Source organism: Vulpes vulpes, chromosome 4 (genome assembly GCF_048418805.1).
Source record: "Vulpes vulpes isolate BD-2025 chromosome 4, VulVul3, whole genome shotgun sequence".
In the NCBI taxonomy this organism is placed as follows: domain Eukaryota; kingdom Metazoa; phylum Chordata; class Mammalia; order Carnivora; family Canidae; genus Vulpes; species Vulpes vulpes.
Genome location: NC_132783.1, coordinates 139660177 through 139679100, shown reverse-complemented (window position 1 = coordinate 139679100; position 18924 = coordinate 139660177). Strand labels below are relative to the sequence as shown.

The 18924-nt window shown below is 33.6% G+C and overlaps 1 protein-coding gene across 2 annotated transcripts in view; it reads right to left on the bottom strand.

The window, feature by feature from the left end:
* CDH10 (cadherin 10) overlaps window positions 1-18924 on the bottom strand; it is a 174557-nt gene that overhangs the window by 7575 nt on the left and 148058 nt on the right. For both annotated transcript variants that reach the window (XM_026005718.2, XM_026005720.2), the window contains exons 7-10: window positions 18559-18812; window positions 13944-14080; window positions 8203-8324; window positions 2078-2186 (exon numbers count right to left, since the gene is read on the bottom strand). In XM_026005718.2, coding sequence (XP_025861503.1) covers window positions 2078-2186; window positions 8203-8324; window positions 13944-14080; window positions 18559-18812 — 622 coding nt within the window. The remainder of the gene's footprint in view (window positions 1-2077; window positions 2187-8202; window positions 8325-13943; window positions 14081-18558; window positions 18813-18924) is intronic.

Here is an 18924-nt window from a genome sequence, read left to right as displayed (position 1 = left end):
TCATCAGGGAAATATAAATCTAAATGAGATATCACCTCACACCTGTCAGAATGACTAAAATCAACAACAGGTGTTGGCATATGGGTATATTTAGAATCTTTTTTTTTTTTCATTTAGAATCTTCTTGCATTATTCTTTCTTAACTTTTCAAAAGGTTCTAAGTCTTAATTTTGCCTACAACGCTTTTAATATATTGAAGAATAAAATGAAGTTTTACCCTAAACTTCAGGAATGAAAGAAATTCCAATCATTTTATTAAATATTCCAGAAAGTCATCGTATAATTATGCTTTTGATCTATAAGTTAGGGAAAAGTGTGGGAATCTTAAGAATTACAAGCTCCAAGTGTGGTATTACAGAAGCAGAAAATTATTATTTTTTAAATTGTTACCATAAAATTGAAGTTTGCTAAGATGAATATATAGATAAATACAAGGGTATTTACTCAAGAAGAGCAATAAGGTGATGTCTAGATCATTGGGATTTCTTTCCAAATGCACCCAATAACAAAATAGTGAGTTTATGCAGGAGTGGGTCATATATGCCATCTGACTTGAATGGTATTCTATATGGCGACATGTTCAGATTAATATTCATATGGCTTCAACTCTTGCTTTGAGTAACTCATAGAAGATCAAGAACTTTTCTGAATATAGGAAGATGGCACCACTTGTCAAAAATTAAATAAGATTAGCTTTGAGGTGTTTACCTAAATGGGAAATGCTGTGATAAGACTACTTCAAGTCTCTATTACCTTTCAAAATTGTGAGGCGGTTTGTTGGGATCCACAGCTCGGTTTAATAGAAACATAAAACAAATTAAAATACACTTAGAAAGAGGTGTAATATCGACCATTCAGAACTTGGGATGTCCAATCTAAGTTCTGTATTTAGGATCCCAGATTCAGCAAATAAAATGATGGGTGTTGTTTTGCTGATATTCTTGTGAAACTGGACATCTTGTATCCTATCTGCCAATTCTTTTTTTTTTTTTTTAATTTTTTTTCTATCTGCCAATTCTATGCTAATTTCTCCCATCACAATTATCTTAGATGTTCAGAGGGATGGAAAACAGATATTTCAGACAGTACAATTTGGTAAACAGATGTTACCAGTGGATGCCCTCTCTTCCACTGTTTTGTGCAGTTTCTGAGATATCAAATACTTCAAATAACAATTGGGTTAATGTAAAACTATCCATCATCTGAACCTTCTTTCTGATATTTTGAAGGCGACTTAGAGGCCATAGAGCAATCTGGCTCTGCCAGCATATACATATTGTTATGAAAGTATTTTAAACATGCCAGTGTAGCTATTACATTTAAGAATAACTATATCTACACTGACTCTAAGACAAGTATGTCTTTTTAAGGAAGATCAGCTGATATAATTAATTTAACATAAATTTATGAAGCGGAAATGAGCTCTAACTACACACTTTTGTTTAGCCTACAATAATGACCATATTTTTTTAAGAATTAAGTTGTTCAATTTTTTTTAGAATAGTAACCGTTTTCATATTATTTCCTCTAAATTTTTTTGTCCTTTTTGGGAATGCAAGACATATACAATGTTGTTGTTGTTGTTGTTGTTTATCACAGAGACATTATAAAATTCACATATTGCCCGGAAGATAGTGTATCTTGCCCTTGCAACTGCTTCTGCACTTAAACCTGTCACAGGCTAATACTTCTATTTCTTCTAACCCATATCCCATGCATTTTTGGTTTTGGTGAATCTGTTGCTGCTAAATCTCACTGAAATTTGCACAAGGGCTCACTGAATTATTCATTTCTCTACCCCGTTGTCTGATTATTTCCAGCCTTTCCAATGTTTTCACGATTCAATCTTTTCATTAGTATTCACATTTGAAACGTCTCTCAAGTATCTATTATTTTGAAATTTAAGAGAATGAACACTGCCAAGCAAGAAATTAATATCTCATTAATATCTGATGAAAACAACATTTTGTGACACAGATCAATACATTAATGCACCATACAAATGGTAATTGTTGCTTGGGGGAAAAGCTCTTGTTAACGTCACCTTAAATCATAATGATGATGTTCTAAAATTTACCTTCATTATCCTGGACTGTGAAGTTTGGATTGACAGCAGCTAAACTGAAGAAAAATTTCTGTCCACCTAAAGGGTCATCCTTGTCTACTGCACTTATAGTCTGTATTAGCTGCAGAAGAGAGAAAAGAGCGTGTGTATCAGGCTTCCATGAGTATAATCGGCTTTACAATATGTAATTTTTTAAGATTCAATTTTGCCTAAATTTAAAGCAGTTGATTTTCCTCCTTGTGCATGTATCTTTGAGTTGTTCCACCTCTTTTATTATTTTTTTTATTTTTAAAAAGATTTATTTATTTAAGAGAGAAAGAGAATGTGACAGAGCAGAAGCAGGATGGGGGCAAAGCAGAAGCAGACGTCCCTCTGAGCAGGGAGCCTGACCTAGGCTCTATCCCAGGATTCCAGGATCATGACCTGAGCACAAGGAAGACTCCCAATTGACTAAGCCACTCAGGTGCTCCTGAATTGATACATTTTTTCCCCCATAATTGTGGTAACCTGTTTTATGGGAAATGAGTCAAAATGAACTTGTCTCCAGTAGAAATAAAATAGCTAGTGTTCATATGTAGAGACAGGGGAGATGTTTTTACCTCCTTCTTGTTGCCAACTTCTGATTTCTATTTTAACACATACTTCCATGTATAGGGTACATATACATATGGATATGGATACATCCATATATGGATATATAAACTGTAATAACTTCTTACAGATATAGGTAATGATGTGGCCATTATGTTCTCTGAAATTGTTCTGGTTTATAAAAATAAATTGAAATTATAATTTGTAATCACAATTGAAAATGCATATTGATTATGAGATAATTACATTTATTTTACTTTATTTTTAACGATTTTATTTATTTATTTATGAGAGACACACACAGAGGCAGAGACATAGACAGAGGGAGAAGCAGGCTCCATGCAGGGAGTCCGACGTGGGATTGGATCCCGGATCCCAGGATCACTCCCTCAACCGCTGAGCCACCCAGTCATCCCTCATTTCCTGTTTTCAAAAACTATTACCTCTACATTTAAATTTCTACAATTTTGTGTCTATATGTGTGCTAACATATAAACCTTAATGGTAAAAATATATAAACATAGAAGTCTTATTAAGTCTAATATCTTTCTTGATGTTGTTTCATTTATGTCATTTTTAACCTTCAACTTATAAATCATTATTTAAAAATAAAATCTTTTAGACTGCTCAATAAACAAACAAAATACTTTGACTTTAACAATGTCCCTACCTCTCTCCCTCCCTCTGTTTCTTTCTGTCTCTGTTTCTTGCTCTCCTTTCTTCTCAATATCTCCTATATATTATCCGTTTCTTCAACATCATAAGTAACAATATTATATTTTTACAGTTTTATTAATTTAGATATAACATTTGAAAAGACTAGATTATTTCATATATATCTAAACATTTATCTGGAAAAGTTTATGTAATGGAGGGAAAATTTAGAAAATTACTGTGATTATGGCTTTCCTCTTATCAAAAGTGAAAACTATCAAAGAATGGAGAGATTTTAGAGATAAGCACAACTTTTTAAAGGGAAGACTTAAACATTATGATCTCCTTTAATAATAATGGTTCACCTTATTTGCATTGTCCATAAAACTACAGTTTTTAAATGCAATATATGTATGGGAAAAGGTTATTTTATAAAGATCATCTCTGATTTATTTTAGGATAAGAGACAATATAAGAAGTTATCTGGTAACAAGGCAGAAAATGTAACATCTTTTACTATAAGCAGATCACTTCTTTGAGCATAATGATTAATACTATACAAATTTATATGTATCATAGAGTTGTGTACTTATTTGCATATATATCCATTTTGTCCTTAACTTATATGTATAACATTTTACATAATGTTTTGCATATCTTAATTTTGCAAGAGAGCTTCAGAAGTTTTTAAATTTATGTATTAATACCTATATAAATGGTCAAATTTATGCTTAACTAAAAGGAATGTGCTTAACTGCATTGGCTTATTTAACATGGTGTCAATATTTGTTTTTTTTAAGATTTTGTTTATATATTTGAGAGAAAGAGAACATGAGAAAGAGAGAGATCACAAGCAGAGGGGAGGGAATAGAGGGAAAAGCAGACTCTCTACTGAGTAGGCAACCCAATGCAGGAACTCCATCCCAGGACCCTGGGATCATAACCTGAGCTGAAGCCAGGCACTTAACTGACTGCGCCACTAAGGCACCCCTGGTGTCAATATTCAATGAAAATATTTTTTTTCTATATTTTGTTGATATAAAAAGAGATTTCAAATTTAAAATATTATATAATTATAAAAAATTAAGAAATTATTTAAACTTTTCTATATTTAGTTATCTTTTAAATAACCTTATAAAATAAGAGTGTGGCAAATTTTAGCTACTCTCAATTTAATTATAACCCTAACCACTTATTTCAAAATGATACAAGAAATAATATTGGATCATACAAAGGTTAAGTGTTTATCATCTAGGAACAAGCAACTGAAAAAATTATTTAAACTGTTACTAATGAAATTTTAGTGGTAATTTAAGATCATATAGAAAGCAAAGATTTATTGCTAATGGCTTATTTAGCCAATACAAAACCAAAAATTATACAAAATAGAAAATTGTATAAAAAGTATTAACTAATACCCTTAAGAGGTACCAATGAAGTTATAAAATCATTTCTCAACTGACTTGTTTTTGAGAAGTCTAAAAGATTTTATTTTTAAATAATGATTTATAAGTTGAAGGTTAAAAATGACATAAATGAAACATCAAGAAAGATATTAGACTTAATAAGACTTCTATGTTTATATATTTTTACCATTAAGATTTATATGTTAGCACACATATAGACACAAAATTGTAGAAATTTAAATGTAGAGGTAATAGTTTTTGAAAACAGGAAATGAGCGATGACTGGGTGGCTCAGTGGTTGAGGGAGTGATCCTGGGATCCAGGATCCAGTCCCAGGTCGGGCTCCCTGCATGGAGCCTGCTTCTCCCTCTGTCTATGTCTCTGCCTCTGTGTGTGTGTGTGTGTGTCTCTCATAAATAAATACATAAAATCTTTAAAAATAAAATAAAATAAAATAAAATAAAATAAAATAAAATAAAATAAAATAAAATAATAAATAAAATAGGAGATGTAATTATCTCATAATAAACATGCATTTTCAATTGAGATTATAGATTTCAATTTCAGTTTATTTTTATAAACCAGAACAATTTCAGAGAATGTAATGGCTACATCATTACCTATATCTGTAAGAAGTTATTACAGTTTATATATCCATATATGGATGTATCCATATCCATATGTATATGTACCCTATACATGGAAGTACGTGTTAAAATAGAAATCAGAAGTTGGCAACAAGAAGGAGGTAAAAACATCTCCCCTGTCTCTACATATGAACACTAGCTATTTTATTTCTACTGGAGACAAGTTCATTTTGACCCATTTCCAATAAAACAGGTTACCACAATTATGGGGAAAAAAAACACTTTTTGATGTCCAGTATTCATTTTGATGTCCCATATTCAATTTGAGCATATGAAGAATGTCCGGTATTCATTTTGAGCATATGAAGAATAGACACAGATAAGTCATTTATATTTCATCTCCTTAGAGATTATATAATCGGTTTGTATTTTTACTAGGCTATTCTAAAATAACATCAAATCAACTTGAGGGCTTTTTCAGTGATCATGCCATAATAGAATGTGGGATTTTGTGGGGAATGTGTGACACATGGATTTTAAGATATTTAAATAAGAACACCGGTCACTAAGTTGTAATGTTTTCACTTTTTCAGTAGGAAAAAGTGTAGTTAGGTAAGTAACTAAACAGTGTTCTGTGGAAATATGTAATAGGATATTTGAGGTTTGACAAAGGCCTAGAGCTTAGATACTACCTGTGGGCAAATAACAAGCAGCACTCCTCCCTGGGGAGACTCTCTGGGAAATGTGTGAGACTGAAATGCTACTTCCTTCCATAAAGATTAAAAATTATTAAAATATATTTTGTTGACTGAAGGAATGTGGTATGCATGAGGGAAAACGAAAGAAAAATGTTTAACGGCCAGTCTTCTCTCCTCTCCTTTCCCAAGGGACTCTTTCTGAGATGGAAAGGATGGAGAGTCAAGTAGCCTAGTTCAGGCACAAGAGGGGACTGTTAATTTACATCAATTTTAAGTTGCATCTTTTCCAAGGGGGAAAGTCTCCTATCCTTAGAGCATGAAATAGGCAGAAAAGAAAGAGAAGATGGCAATTAACTTTATCTGTCTTCTCATTTTGTCCACACACAAAATAAATGGAATTATTTCCTATGTTGTTGTTCAAAGTGCTACTTTTAAACAGTACTTAATTCAGAGGACAATTGAGTGGGTTGAAATACTCTATAAATAACCAAAGTACCACCAGAAGTCCTAACAAGCTCTTATTGCCTTAGAAGGAGGGGAGACAGAGTTAACAGTAATGTCAAGGAAGTTAAAGGGAAGGTCTTTTCCCGCATGACCACCTTGGTTTTGCACATAACCATCTGCTAGGCTATTGTAACCTAGAACTCCACCCCTGCAGAACAGTTTAGTTTAAGCAACCATTTATCGGCCTCTGAGACCAAATGACATTGAACAAACTGATCTTATTAAAAATAACTTCTATTGGAAACTATTGCGCATTCAGCCAATTAGATGAAAATTATTAATCATGTTATTCCGATCAATTTGTCAAAATAGGTTACTTTTTAGATTAGAATTGTCTTTGATTTTGTCATTTTTCTTCAATATGCCAACTGTTTTTTAAGTCCAAAAAATATAGTTACTGAACCAGATTCTTTTTTTTTAAAGAGGCATAAGAAAAAAATACCTTGTTTTGTATATTTTGAATACATTCAGAAGTCAGTATTTAAAATGACTCAAATGCTTTGAAAAGATATCTCTTGAAAATCAAATAGAATAACTATAGAGGACGCAATGCATGCGGCAGTTGTAAAGTGGGTAATTTATCTCTTAGAGAAAAGCCTTCAACTTATATCATGCTGAGCCTGCCAAGCAGAGGACTATTTGGAACGGTATTTTCAGGGCAAACACTGTTTCATTAAGAAGTAGGTCGGAAGTAGCATTGTCATTTAAATATTCCAAATGAAACATTTCTATAACATTTTCGAATAAAAAAAATGAATCCAATTGCAGCAATTTCACCATTTCAAACAATAGACAGGCTATTGAATTCCTGTTAGAATCTTCAGAAGGAAGAATTTGTGTTATCCCACAATGTAATTTGCATAAAAATGTAACAGTGACATTGATGTTTATAAAGAGCATCAAGTGATGTCAAAACACAATACAGTCTTGTGATGGCTCCTCTTTCTTTAATAAAACACATTTGATTCCCAATTATTATTTATAACATGCAGCTTCCTTCTGTGAAGATAGCACTCAAACCAATTAAGAGCATTTCTTTCAGCCATATACACTGGAGCTTTTCAAACAACAAAATGAGTCCACTGAGGAAAAGACTTAAAGAGTTATAAACAAAGCTCATGTAGGAGGAAGGTTTCAAAGGACGAAAACGAAGTCATTAAGCACTCTAAGTGTCGCTATGATGATAAATATAAGTGTAAATCTACGAGTGAATCTTGCAGGCCCTGCTTTGCAATCATTTGCATACATTGGAATATTGATGCCACGTTTCGCTGATCTCATGTATCTGTGTCTGTGTTTCTCCTAAATTCCATCTCCCATCTCTTCTAGGGGTTCTCAATATTTACCTGAAGAAACAGCAGAGGGTTTGTTTTTTCCCCCTTTTTGTTTGCGAAAATGTAAACAGTGAAAGCTTTTTCTTCTTACTCCTTAACTTTGGTGGCAACAATAACATCTTATATTTTCTTCAGAGCTTCACAAAAGAAATGTGAAACTTGCTATAGTGTCACTTAGAACATTTTCCAACCCTAAAAAAAATCAGTTTTTTTTTTTTTTAATTATATTACTGGGACTTAAAGGAGTATTTTTTTAGGAGTATTTTTTATCTCTGTTTACTCATCCTTCTTAAGCCTGGGAAAAGAAAACATTGAATAAGCCGTTAGAATCTTCCGAAGCTTTTAAGTCCTGTGGGTGCTCACCTGCCCTGGTCTGGCATTTTCACATACAAAAGTGTCATAGAACACAGCAAATTGTGGGGCGTTGTCATTAACATCCAAAATCCTCACAAAAACAGCCACGCGAGTCATCTCTTTGGGATTGTCTAGAAAAGGGAAAGGAAAAATTCGTTTAGGAAGACACATTTGTGTACCAGAGTTAATTTATGTAAGCATCTTGTGGATATTAAGTGCTCACATAAAAATAAGCATCGTGTTCATTCTACCAACATAATGAGCAAATACAATAAAGAAAATTACTACAGAGCCTAATTAAGTAGTCATAAATTCAGTTATTATTGGCCTCAAGAGAACTACTATTATTTTGGAAAATCTTTATAAAAGCACAATCCAGTGTAATTGAGTTCATATTGTATTTGTGTCCTTACCGTCTAAACATGAGAAAATGAACAAATATTTATTAAATCTTTGTCAAACAGTGTTATATTTTTTTTTATTAAGTTTGTGGATGAAGAAATAATTTTAAATAAACTACTAACTTGCCCACGGTCATTAGCTCCTAAGTGGTAGTTGTTATATTACAACTTATCCTTCTGACTACCTTAATCACGAAAAATATTCCAACAGCTACTCTGAACTCTCTTTATGGAAATTTTAGTATATAGCTACTAATTTTACAAGTTGGGTGGAAATTTACAGTAAAATATAAGGCTTTGAATGTTTCAGTAATTGTTATTGGTACCTTGTCAACAATCCAGGCTCAATTTTGTATAACAAAAGTAGCTCAATAGCAACATATAGTATAATGATCAGGATTTTTTGTTTGCTACAAATACTTAAATCAAGAGTATCAAAGTTTTCACATAAAATATGCATTAAGAATTGTTTTGATTTGTAAATGGAAATTTAAAATATAAATGTCTATTTAGCTTAGTCTTGGGTAACAACCTTGTATTAATCGTAATTACAGTATCTCCACAATGGGCTTTTCTACACACTATTATTGATATCTGAGAGTGTTTTGACATCTTTTTTTTTTTTAATCTTTTTTTTTAATTTTTTTTATTTTTATTTATGATAGTCACAGACAGAGAGAGAGAGGCAGAGACACAGGCAGAGGGAGAAGCAGGCTCCATGCACCAGGAGCCCGATGTGGGATTCGATCCCGGGTCTCCAGGATCGCGCCCTGGGCCAAAGGCAGGCACCAAACCGTTGCGCCACCCAGGGATCCCAGTGTTTTGACATCTTAAATTCAGGTTATATTTATCAGCCTTTGTGATATCAAAATCTGAGTCTTTGGATATAGTTCAATTTTTGTGTCGACTTCAGCAAAATCAAACTGAAGATCAACAGCAAAAGAGAAAGGAGGTAATTAGCTAAAAACAAAGCAAAACAGAACAAAACAAAATAACAGATGAGGTGAGGGACAATAGCAATCTTACTAAATGGCCTTTACTAACATGGGTTATGGATAGTATCAGTATGGATAGTTATCGTTACCCAAATTTAACGACTTTCTAATTTTACCCATGTAATTTTCAAATACAAGGGTAAAAAGTATTGTTATACACAGATAGGGAGTATATTACTATTCAAAAGAATTTATTTCTCCTCTTTTCTCTCCATGTAATTATAATGTTACTAAAATAATGAAATCAGCACTTTTAAAAATACTGTGTAAGAACTGATTACTCATCAGGGTAAAAACTAAATCCACAAGGATAAATGGGCTTACAAGGTTGAAGTCCTACGAAGGGAGGCAGACATAATTCTAAATCCATGTGAAGTGTACTTTCTGCCTTCCTTTTTTCAAGAGAAACTTTAAAAGACACCCTTTATTTAACACCCCTTTCCATTCTTAGTCTTTTTCACCCATATGCGTTCCTTTCCCAGGTTCTGATTTCACATTTGCTAATGGATTGTGGCCTTGTTCATTTCTTAGTATGGGTTGAAGAGTTCAGACCCTGGAGCAGAACAGAGATGCTTGGATTCCCAGATTCACCACTCACTCCTTGTGCGCCCCTCGGCCAATTTACTCCACCTCTCTAATGGCTTAATTTACTCAATATAAATCAAACTAGAACTTCTAACCTATGGCGTTATTTGAAAAATTAGGTAAGTTAATGTATAAAACTATCAAAAACTATTATCAAATTATTAGCGTGTATTAGCACGTAATACATGTCACCTATTATTACTGAGGTATCTTTATTGTCACTGACACCTTTTGCATTTTCTTACATTACTTGAGAGCTTATGCCCTTTTACTGCACAATAAAAATACATTATTTAGTTTCCATACCATTCATACAGATCTGAAGAGAACTATATTTGGGGAGAAGTGGAGAAAGGAAAAAAAAAAGGAAGAAAAAATTATATCCCAGTCTTTTCCTACCTCCCCTAGTCCTAAAACCATTTACAAATAGCCAGAGTTCACCGACATGGGGTTCACCTACAAATGAACCCACAACCTACCTAGAGCTGCACAGTTGCTATGGGTGTGAATGGTATGATTCTTGCATATTTCCTAGGATGTGCTTTTCATCTCCTTATATAGTTAGCAGACATAAGCAAAATATTTTCTCTCAATGTAGAGTCTGGACATAAAAATAACTCTCGTTGGTAGCACTTCACTTTCTAAGTATGCCACAGAGGCCAAGGGAAGCAGAACAATTTCAGATTTAAAAAAACTACAGTCAGTCCTTTCCTTGACACAAGAGGAAGATTCTCCAGAACGGTAAGATCCTTCCATATTTCCTAGAATCAGCTCTTTGCATCTCCTTATATAGTTAGTGGGCCTAAGCAAAATATTTTCTCTCAATGTAGAGTCTGGACATAAAAATAACTCTCGTTGGTAGCACTTCACTTTCTAACTATGCCACAGAAGCCGGGAGAGGCGGAACAATTTCGGATCTAAAAAACTGCAGTCAGGCCTTTCCCTGACACAAGAGGAAGATTCCTCAGCTTCTTTACAGATAACTCAAGCCTCTTCAAATCAAAAGCTAAATCCACAAGGATAAATGGGTTTGCAAAACACCGGGCCTAGCGTCACCTATTCAAACAACAGCGCTTACACGAATCTTTTTACTGGTAGATGCTGCAGCTTATGCACAAGTGAAACCATAAGGCATGGCAAGAGGCATCACGGTAGGCGGCATATTCACCACCTGATTCTCTCAGAGCCATGCAAGCACACTCTACTAATAGCAAGAATGTATCAGCAATAAGGGATCTTATCATGTGAAAGCGTTCCTACATCCTCACAGGCCTTCCCATATCCAAGAAATGGAGAGCTTCAATCACTATCTAGAAATCCAAGCCTTTTAGGAAGATGCATCTCTTCTACCTGCGAAGGCCAAGAATTTCCACTATCAAGGAACTATGTGTAGGTAATGGAGCTCTTTGGCCATAAACTTTGCTCTCCCGTTCCCAGGATGTAATGCAATGATCATAGTAAAGTTTTCAGATGTGGTGAGAGGAACTCATTAGTTTCTACAACGGATTTCTACAATCCAATTGTGACCTTAATTTTAGATTTTGTATTCTTCAAATGGCATTTAAAAAATATTTTTGAAGAAGAAAAAGAGAAGTTATTTCATGGTATAATGCACTAAATAATTACCTGAGGTGGCACTTGCCGTATGATGTGATATACTGCTGTGGAATGTAGAATTAAACTGTTAGAGGCAGGGCTTGAAAACGCATTGGTAAGAAGTCCATTTAAACATCCTTCTGCCCCGCTTAGGGCTTGGCGTAATGCATGCTCACCACAAACCCAGTGCTTAAAATCTAGTAAAAACAATTTCCTATATGCTGTTTCCCTCTCTCCCTTATCCATTTAATACCCAGAACAACATAATGGGCCTCTGACTGCTTGTGGCTTGGCAGGTAGGCATTTCCAGCAGTTACTCCATAAATTGATTTCACTTAAGGGCAAAAAATAGGTTTAGTTCTTAAAAAGAAGAACGTAATTGGCTTAGCTTTTTACAGAATTGTAATTACTTCAACTAGCTTTAGAACTTAAATTTCTCAAAGTCTCTGAAATGGAAAATGCAATTCCTAACTCATTAGGCTTGAATTAGGATCTTGAATCACGCAGAGAGCACAAACAACCATGATTCTGGAATGATCAGATTGGACCCTGTCGGGCATATCTAACTGTGGTGATCTGGAGATAGATAATAGAAATAAAAGCTTTTCTTAAAAGAAAAACGAAAAAAAAACAAAAAACAAAACACAACTCTTCGGTTGGCCTTAAAAGGCACAGCCATTTATAACTCACGACGGAAAAAAGTGGGTCATATGGGTGGTGGAGGTAATCTGTATTTTAGAGCCAGATTTAAGGAGAAAGCGAAATCTTTGAATTCGTTGTTAATGATCTGCTCAGCTTAGTTCCATCCTTCTGAGACTTTTGGTGACTTGGCCTCATCGTCCTGCTTTCCCAATGCTGGAATGGTGGCTTCAAATAAGTTGACCTTGATGTGCGTTGGTCGATTCAGCCTAGCACCTCAGGTCTGGAGTGTATGGGCTTAGTTCTGCACCATGATTCAGTCCCTATTAATGCTTCTTTTAAAAAATAGTTCAAGAGTTGCTTTACACCAGTAAATCACAGAACAGGAATTAGAAACCACGGACAGGTTTGCATGCGTGGACAAAGGGGCTTCAGAGGCATGTGCAATTGTAAAAAGCCTCACCGTGAGGAGGGCCTCATGCTTATTTGAAGGCTCTGTGGTTGCCATGTTAAATGTCTGAGTCATTTTCTACCAAGAGGTCTGACATTTCTATTTCATAATGGGCTCCACAAATTATGTGGCAAGTCCTGCGACTGGGCAGTAACCTTTGCAATTAGAGACAGATTTGATTTGAAGCCTGGTTCTGCCTGTTATTCCTTGGATGGGATTTTATAAATTAAGTGTTGAATTAAGTACTGGATCTAGAAATAGAACGACTAGCTTTAAATCTCAGTTTTACTACTTCCGGCATTGTGACTTTGGGCAAGTTACCAAAACCCTTTGGAGCCTTAATTCCTTCTCTGTTAAATAAAGTCAATAGAAATATTAGTAAGAAAATTAATATGAAATTCTTAGACTAATCCCTGGCACATTAATAAGAGTGCTTAATACTAGCTATTGTCACCAATACCTTGGTTTCCTAATCTGAAAAAAGGAATAATACTACCTACGTGTCTGTTGTTAAATGGTACAGACCCAGCATTTAGCATTGATGTTAATTTATAGTGCCCATGTAATCAATCTAGTGTATGTAGTTTCCCCCAAAGAGGATATCTTTACTGCCCAATTCTAGACGATTTTTATTAGTCAATATTAAATATTGATTTGGGATACCTATAACTATCCTTCAATATATATAGAAACTACTGAAGTATAGGTGTTGAGAACATTTTTTTTGCTTGAAATCAATATTTTATTCTTTTTTTTGTTCAAGATTTTATTTTATTTTATTTTTTATTTATTTATTTATTTATTTATTTATTAAATAAATTTATTTTTTATTGGTGTTCAATTTACCAACATACAGAATAACACCCAGTGCTCATCCTGTCAAGTGCCCCCCAGTGCCCGTCACCCATTCACCCCCACCCCCCGCCCTCCTTTTTAAATTCCCGTTAGTTAATATATAGAGTAGCATTAGTCTGAAGCCTTTTAAAAACTTAAATTAAAATTACAGGTCATGTGTATAATGAGAAGAAATTATTTTTAATAATAATTTTATGTTAAGTATTATAAACATGAAATTCATCTTACTGATTTCAGCAGCTATAACAGTAAGATTGTGCCATTGAGATAGTTCACGGTCAAGTGGCTTTGATGTATAAAGGGATCCGTTTCCAGAATGTATGTTAAAGATCCTGTCAAGGTCGGTGTGGCGATCCAAGGAAAATCTGAACATTGAAAGCAAGGAGAAAAACATGGCAATATTACTGGTTTGTAGGAGAAAATGGTGTGATGCAAACACACGCACAGTAACCATATAATAATTTCATAAAAGCACATAGTACTGATGTAGAATGAGGATTGTTTCATTGATTTATCACACACACATGCACACATACAGAACCCCCACCCCTGACATCTTTACCTTCCTCCTCTTCCCAAGGCATGAGCTAGCACTTTGTTCAGCATTCAAAATGCTGACCTTCTGAATAGTCATTTTATTAAATCACTAACTATTGTCATATTTGACTAGCTGCTGGGAAGCTGTTGTTTTTTGGGTTTTTTTTTTTTTTTTGGTTTTGTTTTCCACAAAATAGTTGGCATTACAGGTGGTTACATTACCAACAACTTGACCTAGTAGTTGAAAATACTGTTAAGGAGTTACTGTAAGGATTGAATGCAAAAAAGCATTCCCTGAAGCAGAGTCGTTTTCTTAGTGCTGAAATTGGAGACATTAGTTCATCATAGTAGTAGATGATCAATGTATGATGATGTTTAGTGACTCCATGGCATATACCCATGGAGCTTCAGTTTGTTAAACACACGTACCATTAAAAAATGTATACATATTAACTAGAGATGTTTTAAAACAGAAAAGTTTAGGATAGGAATTTTTATACATTTGTACCAAATAAAGTCTCAGGGGGAAAAAAGAAAAGTCTTAACATATGTATAGACAACAAATTATGCTGCAAATTGATTAAAGGCATTTGTTGGGGGATCACTCTAAAGCCTAACACTGGGTTGATCCATCAGGTTGCTCTAGTTGGAATAAATCTCATTATTTGGATTATTTGGGGGAATTGTCAAGCAAGGTTTAAGATAGTTATGCCCCTCATCACTACCTGCCATTTCACAGACCTGGTGGCTTACAAATGCTTTATAGTTCCTGAGTAAGCAAGCATAATCCTCAAGTTATATTAAATGCTCCATATTGAAAAGAATAAACAAAGCAAAACAAAGATGACAGGTCCAGGAGTAACATGCAGTAATGGCTTATCTTTTCCTAAGCCACAACCTTCATTTATTTGAAGGAAAATTCTATGAAACATTATTTTTAAATTGTGTTTTGTAAGTAATAATACAAAATAAATTTTAAGGAGCCCTAAAACTCTTCTCTCTTTTAATGTTCCAAATCTGTATGATATTTCCAAAAATCAGTTGAAACCAACAATCCTTATGATGGGTTTTGAATAAATTTCATTAAAAGAACAACTTAAGCTGTCAGTACAGCTAATGTGATTTTACTTTGGAGGACTGCTTATTTTAGATTTTCATTTTAAATCAGTTGTTAATGGAACAGATCAGTAATTAACAAATCTCCTTAATAAGCTCTAGCCCTCTCTATTAACACAATATGAATGCAGGTTTGCATTCAAACCACATATCTTACCATTCACACATACATTTGCAAAACATTGAATCTCTGTATCTGGAATAATTCACAAATTCTGTCTCAAGTTGACAAAATTCCTTTACTACTGAAAGACTCAATGTAAATTTTACCTCCTCCACCCGCGTGTTCCATGATTAACTAAAGTAGAAGCTTATTTATCCCCTTCCATCCTAAGGTACTTGTACCATTCATCACTAAATACAATATTGAAAGGTATCATTTACCACATTGTATTACGAATTCATTTCAACATCAAAAAGGAAACATCTCAAAAAGGAAATCAAACCCGAAAAGACCCAAGCATCATTCTTGAAATGTGATAGGCACTTGTCTCATACTGAATCTTCTTCCTTTATAGACTGAGAACTCCTTGAGAAATACATTACTATCTGATAGGGGATCCACAAATATTTGTTAAATGGAAAAAAGAATAATTAAATTCTTTGGCATTTTGGCAAATAAGTTTCCTTATTTTTATAGAAATATGACATGAAATTGCAATATGCAAATCAATATAAATCACTATTGGGCTTGTCAAATCATTTTATGTGTCTCTTGTTTTATTTCTTATAAAAGAAATAAAAATTTATAAAATTTTTATATAAGAATAAAATTTATAAATTTCTTATAAAAGAAATTTATTTCATTGGTTTAAAAGCTAATGACAAAATTTAGAGGATTATGTAAAATTATCTCAAAGATAGAGAGATCCTGGTTCTCTTTCAAACATTATATAATTATGTTTTCCAATTTTCTATTGGCAAATAATTTTTGCTAATTTTCATTCTCCTTTTTAAAATCATTTTCAGAACATTTAAGTAAATCCCTTTGATTATTGCATTATCAACCATAATATGACCTAAACAATTTATAATATGTCCAGTATTATCTATTTCATAAATAGTAAAGGTATTTTATTTCTGATTTTATATATATAAGCATATATATAAACATATATGTATAAAACCTGTATGACCTATCAATATTAACATCCAAAAACATTCAATTGCATTTTCTACATCAAGTTAGCGTAAATTCAATCCTATGAAACTCTTACAGCATAGATTTTGCTATTAATAAGCAATAACATCATTAATTATGTTACCATATAGTATACATAAATGGATTCTTTCCTTAGGCTTGATTAATTTTTTTTTTTTTGCTTAAAAATTCTACAGGCATATTTTGACCTATAATAACCATCAGTGTATAAGAGGATGCAAAATCTATTACATTGTGTGGAGAATATCTTTATACTGCCACTTTAAAAAACACTGGATTTAAATGGAACTCTTTTTAAAAATATTATATTTCATTTTAAAAAAGCCACTTTAAAACCGGTAACACAGAACATAGCCTGTTGAGGTCACTTAGGAGAGCTATGCCAAGAAAATGCTTGGAAAGTACTGAATAGGTAAAATTAAACATGTATATTGGTTATATAAAAGCTTGAAAGGAAAAAAATACCCAAGCAATACAGCAATTTCAATGAAGACAAATGGACTGAGGAAGAGGCAATTATGGGGAAGTCACACTGGCAGCTGGGAACTCCACATGATTACCATGTATGTAACCTGTGATGCTCTCTGTGAAAATAAGAAAAGGTAATCTGAAAGGACATAGATGGACCCAGAGCGTATAATGGTAAGTGAAATAAGCCAGTCAGAGAAAGACAAATACCATATGATTTCACTCATATGTCAAATTTAAGGAACAAAACAAATGGACAAAGAAAAAGAATAAAGAGAGACAGACAGATAAACCAAAAAAAAAAAAAAAAAAACAAAACACAGACTCTAAACTACAGAAAACAGAGGGTTCCCAGAGGGGAGGTGGTCAGGAAATGAGTGAAAGAAGTGAAGGGGATTACGAGCATGCTTTTCTTGGTGAGCACTGAGGGATATTGGACGTGTCGAATCACTGTTCTGTTCACCTGAAACACGTAACATTGTGTGCTAACTACACTGGAATTTATAAAAAAAAAAAAAAGCATAAAAACAAAACAAAAAAGAAATGTTTAGATAAAATTATATACATCAAATACTAATTTTCATATATAAAATATGACTTCACTTGAAAATGTGGCAGATCCTGTAGAATTTTTAACTTTAACGAGTCAGAGTCACATGGCATATAAAATTAGAGATTCTCGACATTTTGCTGTTGTATACTTCGGAATCAGAGAAGAGTGTGCTTGGAAATTGTTGACTATCCCTTAAACGCTTACTTGACTTGTCCATGGGGAGCAAGGGGGAGAAAATGAACCTGTTGAGAATAGGGAAGCGAATGAAATCCAAAACTCATGATGTACTAACGGTTTAAAATGAATAGTCAGTTTGATAATCAATATTATATATCTGTATAATATAAATATCTGTATTACTTTAAAAAGGACAGAACAAATGCCAATAAAAAACTTTTGAAAAAAAAAAACAACTTTTGAATCTTTCTCATTTGTATGCATTTATTACATCTCCTATGTTTTTAGGCTGCCCTAAGAGAGCAAAGTGAAGCAAAAAAAAATTGAAATTACTCTGATCTTTCTACAATGCTTTAGTTTTTTAAAAAAGTATTTTTGGATAAAGCCAAAAAAAAAAAAAAAAAAAAACCTCCCTTTCTTTGGTGGTAGTCTAAAGGAGTTTCCAAAATGTGACATAACTGCATTGTAACATTGTTGTAATTATATTCTTTCTACTACAGCTCTCAACTTCACATAGTGTTTGACAACTGAAAGCCCAAATAACGAGACTTGGTTCCATTGTCGCACAGGTGCCACAGTGCCCTTCATCTGCACCCAGGTCAGAACAACAAATATGGTGAAGAGACAGATGATACAAGCTAGGTTTTAGGCTAAGAGGCCCCGGCCCCCAAACATTCAGAGACAATCTAAACACTTGCGTTCATCAGGTTTATGTACCCCTTACAGAGAGACTCCTACATCTCAATGCATTAAATGCTATAAATAGATGTTCATGATCTCTCTATTTATTCTAATTCCCTTTCTTTCATCTCAAACATAGGCATAATTACCTAATGGGGCTAGAAGTAGAATCTGGGTCCCTTGCCATCACAGTACCAATGATCGTGCCCACTTCAATATCTTCGTGAACTTCAAACAGGTAGGAGGATCTGCTAAAAACAGGTGGTTCATCCACATCTTCTACAGAGATTTTTACGATCGTCGTGTCTTTAAATGGTCCCAGGTAATAAAAACGTGGATCCACATGGGTGTTTTCTGCTTCAACCTTCAGAGTATAAAGTCTTCGGCTCTCATAGTCAAGTGGCTGTATAAGTAAATAAATCATCAAATTAGAGTGAGGGAAATTGGATTATAAGTCCCTTTCAAGTTACAGTGGGATTTTTAAAGCCCCTTTGAGTTCTATTAAGTTGTTCATT